This window comes from Actinia tenebrosa, unplaced genomic scaffold (assembly GCF_029948245.1).
Source record: "Actinia tenebrosa isolate PJP-AT-01 unplaced genomic scaffold, QUT_ActTen_1.0 PGA_scaffold1__47_contigs__length_23844297, whole genome shotgun sequence".
NCBI classification, from domain to species: domain Eukaryota; kingdom Metazoa; phylum Cnidaria; class Anthozoa; order Actiniaria; family Actiniidae; genus Actinia; species Actinia tenebrosa.
In genome coordinates, this window is record NW_028292578.1 from 9,652,735 (window position 1) to 9,661,909 (window position 9,175).

The 9,175-nt window shown below is 36.3% G+C and overlaps 2 protein-coding genes and 1 long non-coding RNA gene across 5 annotated transcripts in view; 2 read left to right on the forward strand and 1 right to left on the reverse strand.

Moving 5' to 3' along the window:
- The first annotated feature begins 8 nt into the window (after positions 1-8).
- Positions 9-1,002, forward strand: LOC116288593 (uncharacterized). Its single transcript, XR_004196212.2, has 2 exons — positions 9-237; positions 507-1,002. It is a non-coding gene; the product is annotated as an uncharacterized LOC116288593 (long non-coding RNA).
- A 91-nt stretch (positions 1,003-1,093) lies between these two features.
- On the reverse strand, positions 1,094-4,371 carry LOC116288592 (protein LSM12 homolog A). Its single transcript, XM_031695400.2, has 4 exons — positions 4,222-4,371; positions 3,438-3,684; positions 3,035-3,170; positions 1,094-2,132 (listed from the first exon to the last, which is right to left on the reverse strand). Exons 1-4 carry the CDS (start codon positions 4,361-4,363, stop codon positions 2,091-2,093), a joined length of 567 nt encoding a protein of 188 aa, XP_031551260.2. The 5' UTR covers positions 4,364-4,371; the 3' UTR covers positions 1,094-2,090.
- A 305-nt stretch (positions 4,372-4,676) lies between these two features.
- The window catches only part of LOC116288582 (uncharacterized), a 14,487-nt gene continuing 9,988 nt past the window's right edge, over positions 4,677-9,175 (forward strand). The window contains exons 1-8 of one of the 3 annotated variants that reach the window (XM_031695384.2): positions 4,677-4,706; positions 5,074-5,180; positions 5,687-5,750; positions 5,887-6,172; positions 6,990-7,057; positions 7,238-7,360; positions 7,697-7,814; positions 8,623-8,976. In XM_031695384.2, coding sequence (XP_031551244.1) covers positions 4,686-4,706; positions 5,074-5,180; positions 5,687-5,750; positions 5,887-6,172; positions 6,990-7,057; positions 7,238-7,360; positions 7,697-7,814; positions 8,623-8,976 — 1,141 coding nt within the window. In that variant the 5' untranslated portion in view covers positions 4,677-4,685. The remainder of the gene's footprint in view (positions 4,707-5,073; positions 5,181-5,686; positions 5,751-5,886; positions 6,173-6,989; positions 7,058-7,237; positions 7,361-7,696; positions 7,815-8,622; positions 8,977-9,175) is intronic. The other 2 variants (XM_031695385.2, XM_089033101.1) reach the window with 2 other exon arrangements.

Sequence of the window (9,175 nt, forward strand, 5' to 3'; positions counted from 1 at the left end):
TAGTCGAAGAAAACTTGAACAGATTTTGTACAGAAGAAAGATTCTTTGATCAAAAATATGTCAGGATTTCTTTCAAAAGCAGCTACGTTTGGTCAAAGGACAGTTGCCTTGGGACTGAGTTCCCTGTCTGTTTGTCTTTTGGTTTTATCGTTCAGAGGAGCGTACATCATGAGGCAGAAACGACTTGAAAGAGTAAGACTTATGCAATTAGATGAAAATTCAGAAGAAAAAGTAAAGGTTCGTATTGAAAACTTTGGATTTCTATGTTTTGGTTTGCATTTTGTGGAGCCTGTACTAAGCTTAACATCCGAAGAAAGGCAATAGCAAAGCAGACACTTTGGTATTTTAAAAACTTGAAAAAATATGTGGCGTCGAAACAAGGCGCGTGCACGGTAAACGAGAGATATATACTAGTATATTTTAAAGTCAGTACTTATTTTTTATCCCTGTATATTTACTTTTTTCTTCTTTTAATGAAATCAGGTTTGTTTTGTTTATCTATTTAGGAACAAATATAGCTCAAATGGTTGGACGACAATGTATGAAGCGTTGAGTGGGTTGCCTGTGCTTTCTGTAAGATGATCTTTCATGAAGGAAAACTTCCATTGTATGAGAGAAATGCCACTTCTCCCATAATATTTTTTTCTTTGTTGATGGGTCGAAAGCATTCGGAGTGTCAAAAGACAAAGACATGACAGCCATCAAGTGGCACTAACATGGCTGTGATGACATAACATGCAATCAAATGTGATGTTACTTAAATTCAAACCTTATTTTTTTCATGAAATTTCACTATGCTGGTTATGTGTCATAGAAAGAACCAAACTTTTGCCAAATCAAACATCTTCAAGGAACTTAAGAATTTTATATATAATAACCCAGCTTTCAGGCTAAGTGCCTATCATCAGGGTAAAATGCAGTGTTGTACAACTTTGTAAATCCAATTTATACATGATACATAAAGATAAAAGTGATCTATATGTTCACCCCACTTATACGTAATATGGTCTTGTGGCATTCTTTCTGGAGCGGAAAAAAAGCGAAACTATGACGGACACATGGTTGTCAAGGAGACCCCAGAAACAGAAAAGAATAAAACAACAATTCCTTTTTTATTTATCATACAAAATCTGTGCTAAAAATAACTTGTTCAACCCTGAGTGAAAAAAGCATTTCCACAATAATTTATGAAACATTAAAAAAAAAGAATTGTGAAGTTTGGTCATTAAATATGAAATGGTCCCATTTAACCTGTTAAGAGATAACAGACTTGTTTAGAATATAATAAGCACTAGTTCCACTGCTTTTTCGTTTGTTTACATACTTTTTTTAGACATAAGGGATTAGAAAGTCACTGTTATTACACAGGTTAAATGGAATCATGACCAATTTCTTATTTTAAAAGGAGAGCTCCCTTCCCTACAACAGACCTTATTCATCTCAGTTGGTGCATTGTTTTTCCATTTCAGACCATATGTCATTCCCTAGAGTATCATAATTTTTTTGTTTAACAATTATTGTGCATAAGAGGAAATATGAATATAGATACAACCCAAGCAAAGAATCTTATTCTCAAGAGAATGACACCTTATTTGAAATGTGAAAACATTGGACCAAAATAAATAAGATCTATTACAGTGAGGCTTTTCACTGGCTATGTGAAAGTTTTTATGACCAATGATAACATTAATATGCCTGATGAATGCATGTGTATACAAAAGTCTTGATGTGTCATGGATTGAACTTCTAGTTTAGTCTCTTCAGTAAGTAGATTTGATTTTCAGTCAGTCAAACAGTCTTGTCATGACAAGATCATGCATTTGGTATGAATCCTTCCAGCCAGCAAGGGATTTGGCAACTGCAAGCATCAACGAGCCTTAAGGAAGAACATTGATTCCTTTTCCATTCCAATGAGTGCAGTGAGATTCAACATCCATGTTGCTGGAAAATGGATGGTTGAATTATTTTCAATTCAAAGGTGTTTCTGCACTTTTTGCTTAAATAAATCTTTTCCTCAAAAATAAATTACTTTGACTCGACATTCTTGATCAAGTCAAACCGCTTGGCCCTCCAGATTTCATTTGAAGTCTTCAATTACTACTTTCTTTATCATTTTCATAATACTTGTTGACCTGTGCAAATATTATATATTAGTCTTAGTTCATGATTTATGTTTTATTTATTTATAAGCAATATTTTGACAGGGCAGTCCAATTCAGCTGGGACTGGTTTAAATGGAGGCTTGTACACATAACTAATAAGTTTACAAATACTGCATGAAACTATAAATAATGGTCTTGCATTCGCCAACTACTAGATAAGCTTATCACTGTCCAGCAAACAGAAAATTACTTTTTTTCATAACTATATAGTCTACTAAGTCCAAGAAGACAGGCCTAAAGTAAAAACAGAGTTTTTGAAAAAAAAGCAAATTATTTGGAAATGTTGTAGTGAACTAACTCCACATGCACTAACACTACATTCGCTATTTACCACAAACAACACTTAACTCGCATGTTGATTTTTAAGGGTGAAAAAAAACAGGAGAAAACCCCTCATGGCAGGGGAGATAAAAACACATCAAACAAACTCAACTCATATTTGGTTCAATTAAGACTTGAATGCATGACCCCAGACTTGAAGTACACAGCAGGGGCCTATCTAGAGTTTTGAGAGGGAGTGGGGGAGGGGGTAACAAATCCAAGAAGGTGCACCTTTTGCTATACTAACCAACTATTTCCAAGCTACAACGGTGGGGGTTGGAGGGTCACAAAATTTAGAAGATGCACCTTTTGCTATACTAACCAGCTAATTCCAAGCTGGAAAGTGGGGGAGGGGTCATGGGTACCCTGGTACCCCCCTCTAGATATGCCCCTGCACAGTGGTAAGATTGCTTAGCTGTGCATGCTACCCCTTTACTCGCATGAGATGCTGAGTCCAGGGATTGAACCCAATATTCCCAGAGGTGAGTATTCCTGTCATGTTGGGATGTTAGTACAAGAAATGAGAGAAATTACTGCTTGTATACACTTACAATTCCTTTGATGTAAGTTAAAGCCTGTTCATCTTTTCCGTCTTTTGGATGAATGTTCTCTGTACTGTATGGTGGTGAAATAATAACTTTATCCATGATAACAATATTCTTTTCTTCCCAGTATAATTCATTGAATCTGAAAGAAAATCAATCACTACTTTCTTATTTATGAAAATTTGGTGGCAGTGATTCTTACCAATCGTTTTCAAAGCAGCTCGTACAGCTCGTGCAAAGCTCAAAGTTCAACCTTAGCCTTAGAGATCAAATTGGTTGCTCCAAAGCTTGTTTTACACCCTAATTTCATAATGATGTGGCCAAAACATCTCCAGACATGAAGCCCTAGTAATGCAAATCTCCCACCTCCTACCCCACCCCAATCCACACAATTCTAAATAACACTTACTGTTTAGCTATCACATCAAACAATTTTTGTCCTTCAGGAGTAACATCGATTCCAACTCTACTAACAGCAAGCCTTTTATCCTGAATCTTGCATTTCGTTCGTTTTTCTATTTTCTCAAGGTCAATGGCAGGAAGTGATTGTGTTGGTTTGATTGATTCTTTAACTATCTCAAAGTTACTTAGATTTGAAATATTGAACATTCTAACGTCAGAATTTCCCTTTTTAGATCCCTTGGCAGTAGGTGTTTCTAAGGAGAACGTCGTTAAGGAAATTTTTTTTTCACGCTCTTAACGCGTTTTCTATCAACTTCAACAAGATGAAGAACATGGCAATAATTATGATACACATGAAATTACGAAACTATGTCTGGGAAAATTCCCCAGCCTAAATCAATAATACATACACGACAAATACCACCAAGCTATAGTATACTCTTATCGCACTTAATCACAATACAATTGAAGGGCATAAACATTTGATCCCAAAGAAATTGGAAGAAAATGCTTCGTCACCTGATCGTTCGCCAAATCATTATTCCTCCCACTGTAAGCTTTATTTATTGCATAAGGTAGTACCAATGCAATTAGATGCATCTTTGATGTTTAACACTTAGAATTAATTGACTAATTATATTTTGTCTGAAGGAAAGACACTTCTTAGATATGAGAAAATTAAATATTCTCTGAATCTAATTCATGATCAGATGCATATGAGCTTCGAAAACGTCAAAACTTCCAACACTACGACTGACTTTCAAAGTTAACTGAACGAAAATAAAGGATACTTATGACAACGAACTTGGTTCCATAATCAAAGGCCATGACTTCTCCTTCAAATTTCTCGTTAAAGATGGTAGTACAGGCGACGATTGTGCCCGGTGGAATATCTTTTCCATCCTTCATTCTTCCGCTCTCGCTCGTCGCCATGTTTCTTGCCACCGGTACGTGTTTTGTTAGCGCGTGCTGCGCGGGAGAATGAGTTCCTGTACTGTAAAGAGATTCTAGCTTTTCATCAAAAACTACATTCATATTTTTGTAATTTCACCTAAATCTCTTAAGAATGAAATATTTTAAGAGATAAATAAATTTATGAATGTACTAAGAATGTATAAGTGTAGCTTTATTGAAGAAATCTTTATTGAAGGTTTCTTTGGTACAAATAAGATTGTTATTTTTCCTGGTATCACTTTCTCTTTACACTACGCTATAAAATAGGAAGAAGTACCGCTGAATCAGGCGCACAAACAAGATGGCGTCCAGCTGTAAAGAGGTAAGAGTAGAACAATTTATTGTTTTCTTTTATTTAATTTCCATTAATCTTATAACCTACAGTTGTGCAATGAAAAGTATCAATTCTTCTAAGGCTCCGCGTCAGTTGGGTCGATGTTTTGTCTAAGAACGAAAGCTACAAGTAATTTATTGTCCTGTTGCATGATCAAACATTTTTGCAAGATTAACTTATGTTTTTCATCTTTGCGCTGTTCAAGCTTGCACTGAACTTGAGATATCTTAGTTGTATTGTATAAAGAAGATCATGTTCAAAGAGGAACACATAAACGTTGTAGCACAAATATGTTGATTGATTAATTGACTGATAGTTTTTTCAGCTCTGATATGAAATTTTACTGTTTTTTAAGGATCTAGATCAGTTGCTGGCAGGTCTTGCTTCCATGGGGTTTGAGCTGGATGACTGTCAAGAAGCACTGCTAGCTGGTCATATTACGCTTGAATCTGCAGTGGAATGGTATGCATGTAATGCATGTAGGAAATAATGAAAAATATGGTTATGAAACAGGTTAGATGGGAAATGAATGGGAAAGATCAATTGGTACCCATGCCCTCCCCCCTTAGGAATAAAATGAATGTCTTGTTTATTTTAAATGTGAGTGGAAACAATACAAAGTGAAGCCCTTAGTTGACTATAGGTAGAATGGAAAGGATGAACTCATTAAATATTGACTAGACAAAAGAAGGCAGGCAAATTTCATGAACCAGAAAAAAGAATACTTGTTATCCTCAACTCAATATGTAACATGATTGGATCCAGTAAAAAATAAGAGAAAATGTTTGGGGATTCAATAATCATATGAACCACCAAGTCCAGAAATTTAACCAGGGTTGCCTTGGTAAGAGGTGAGCGCTCTCATTACTATTCCACCAGTCCTCTTAATAGAGGAATCAGTGTGGTGCTTTTCCTTTTTCAGAGTAAAATGCTTTTTGTTTTATTAATAAATATTACTTTCAAAACAGGCTGGTGGAGAAGAAAACCAATCCCTCTGCCACAACAGCTGGAAGAAGTGACAAGAACTTACAGGTACATTAGAGTGGCTTTTGACTATCAGGAATTGTTAGAGAATGTGCTTGAAATGATTCTCCATGTCTATATTTCCATCTTCATAGACTGCCTATTAATTGTGATATCTTCTTAAGTTAATGATTTTTATCTTAAGGAGAATAAAGAACCATCTGGCAGTGGTATATTTGAACAGCAGGAAATAGGATCAGCTGACCATCAGGTTTCAAGTAGATATTCACTGACAGAGGAAGGAAGGAAAGCCAGGGAAAGATTTATAGAAAAAGAAAGAGAAGTAGCTCGAACTGAAGCTAAAAAGCGCAGACTGGAAGAAAAGAAAGCTAAAGAACAGATACTTATGCAGATTGCAGATGACCGGGAAATAAGAAAATTGAAATCTGGTATTAAATCTGAGACAGTATCAGAAAAAGCTTCACCAGCAGGTAGATGCATCTTGGGTGTCACAGATCTTGTGTGATTTATATTATTAGCTTAGATAGTATGTGCACTCTGATTGGTCAAGAACTGTGCTGTAATACTGTGCTGTAATACTATTCACATTTTTGCAGCTTGCTTTTCAAAATAGTATTTAAAAAAAAAACAGCATTGACACTACTGACAGTGATTTTTTATTTTCAAAGAATATATAAGAAAACAAATGAAAAAGCTTTTTATCATGCTCCATTCAGTAACTCAGGACTCAAGAACCACCCATCATACTAAAGAAGTTTAATTTTTTCACACTTTTGAATATAAAAAAGGGATTTAACTGTGGCATTTCTCCAGAGTAGCTCTTCATCCACTGTATTCCACTTGGAATTTAGAAGTTGATTTTTGAGGAGGGAGGAAAACAGGAGAACCCAAGGAAAGTACACAAAGCACAGAAGAGAACCAACACCAAACAAGCAAATCTACTTACATCTACTTACTCTACTACAACACCAAGTCGTGAAATCAAACCCGGGTTGCATCTTATCAAGATGTGAGCGTTCTCCATGCTACACCACCCACTCTCTCCTCACTTCCCATTTTATTTCTTGTCAAAACATCGAGATACACGTACTTGATAAAGTTTTTAAATATTGTGAAATAGTTTTGGGTTCAACTGAAGTAGAAACTCAAATGTAGTGGATAGAGGTGGGGTGGATGGGATACAATGTTCAACCCATGAAAGAGCACACTTTACTCTGAAGGGAATACAAAAATTCTTTACCTTTATTGTATTTGATTTTCTGATTTTTTTTCATGCATGGTAATCAGAAGAGGGTACAAGCACCAGTCAGTTTTCCAAAACCACCAAGAAGGAGTGTTTGATGTGTAGGCTACAGGTAAATTAGATGTTGATACTGGGATCTATTTTGATTCATACTTTTCTTTTTCTTGCATGCCACTTGAAACTCACTGAGTCTTGAGCAAAAAGGGGATCTTTTTAAAATAATCTAGCTTTTGATTTAGTGGCCAATCATGTGGAAGTAAACATAAGGTCTATTGTATTATTTTATTTTCAGGTTAGGTTACCAAGCAGCCAAGTTAAAAAGGGCAATGTACCAGTCAAGACCAAACTAGAGCAAGCAGTCACTTTAGTGTGTAGTGACTCTTCTCTCAGAACTGGAGAGGTAGAAATACTCCAGGTACTAGTTATAAGAATATTAATAATAATGATAATGATGGTGATGATGATGATGATGTGATGATGATGATGATAATGTGATAATGGTGATGATGTGATAATGATGATGAATGATGGTGACGATGATGGCATGATGATGATGATGTGATGATGATAAAATGTTGATAATGTGATGATGATGACAATTGTTTTTATTTTAGAGAGGGTGACACATGATAGTTGCTACCGTATTAAGCATTAAATATCTAAATAAGAGACAACTGCTATTTTGTGTGGTCTTCATGCAATTCTTTTAAGTATTTTTAGAGCAGGGGTAATTAGTGATATTTTGTTTCAGCCATTTCCACGCAGGATTTTCACTGCAGTTGAATTGGAGTCCACTTTGGAAGAACTAGGTCTGTGTCCATCAGCTATGGTCGTCGTACAGAAAAAGAACCGTCATTCACTAGCCACAGGTATATGCTTTTAAGTAAAGGGTAAAGCCATACTATTAGGTTGGGTATTCACAGCAACTTGAATACTTTTCACTCAGGAAAATAAGATGTCATGAGGTGTCATTCAGTGAGTGCTGATGCTATGCAATGTGGTATTAGACATATCCATGGCAACCATGTCACACTTGTCACTCTTAAAAATAAGACTATGATCTTGGGGTTACACAATGATTTCACTGGATAAGATTTATCTGTCGGATAGTGCTATCCACCCTTCATACAACCGGACCCTGAAAAATAAGATGGACCTGAGGTGTTATGCAAAGGGTGTCAAACTGATGGCATATGTCTATGGTTTCTAGTTGAGCTGGCTCATTTTTTACGTGACTTGAAATTGTGAAAGGCCCATTGGCCCTCAGTCGTTTCATACAAGGGTTGTAATTTACCTATTACGCATGTTCTTATATGATTTCTGAGCCCATCCCACATGGCTTACCCCCTCATCTCTTATGGCATATGAGGTCAGAGTTATCCATAGTAACCTAGATAACCTTAATCTCTATCCCAGAGAATAGGCTTCTCTCAGCCTAAGAAAATAATTAGCCAATTAATGAACATTTTCATTTGTTACTCTATTTTTTCCTTGCTCCAAATTTTGGCTTGATAAACAACAGCTTTACTAAAAATACAGAAAACTAAACTTATCCATGGAAAGATTCTTCAAATATGCTTTAGAAATAGCATATTTTGTGGCTGTGAAAACAATGCATTGTGAGGCTAGATTCCAAATCACCCGGTGGTAATTTTACTTTTTTTTCCATTTATTTAGACCTTAGCTCTGGCACAGCTTCTGCCCATTTGGTGGAGCCACCAGAAGCTGAGCAAGGAGTTGCTGGAGCAGAAGGAGATGGACCAAGTAGCAGTGACAGGGGCAGAGTCCAACCTGGTGTCGAAGTTGGTCTAGAAAGAATAATCAATGACCTTCCAAACCCTCCTGGTTTGGACATTCCTGGTATTGGAAGAAACCAACCACGGCAGCATCAGTGGGGAGAGGGAATGAGACTAGGAGCAGTTAATTACAATCCTCATGCTATGGAACCTGTCTTACAAGCTAATTCAGCTGGAGAATCTGCTGCAAGGAGAATGGAAATGAGAGCACAGCTGCTGCAGCACAGGCTGGCTGGTAAGGGTTACTTTAGTAAAAAAAAAGACCTGAAAATCATACTTCATATCCATGAAAGGGATGTAGTGTGTTGGTCGTTTGGTTACATTAGTAAGGAATAAGACCTGAAAATCATACTTCATACCTTGTCAGAAAGTGGTTTGAAGCTAATTGAGAATGTGGTAAATTCTTGGTAGTGTGTTGGTAAGTTCTCCGTATG

Bases quoted from the DNA above. Each gene is read 5' to 3' on its own strand.
- LOC116288592 (XM_031695400.2), bottom strand. From the start codon at position 4,363: ATGGCGACGAGCGAGAGCGGAAGAATGAAGGATGGAAAAGATATTCCA. The intron at 3,171-3,437 runs GTAAGTGTTATT...ATTTTCTTTCAG, and splicing joins TTTGATGTGATAGCTAAACA to ATTCAATGAATTATACTGGG. The intron at 2,133-3,034 runs GTAAGTGTATAC...ATATTTGCACAG, and splicing joins TAACTTACATCAAAGGAATT to GTCAACAAGTATTATGAAAA.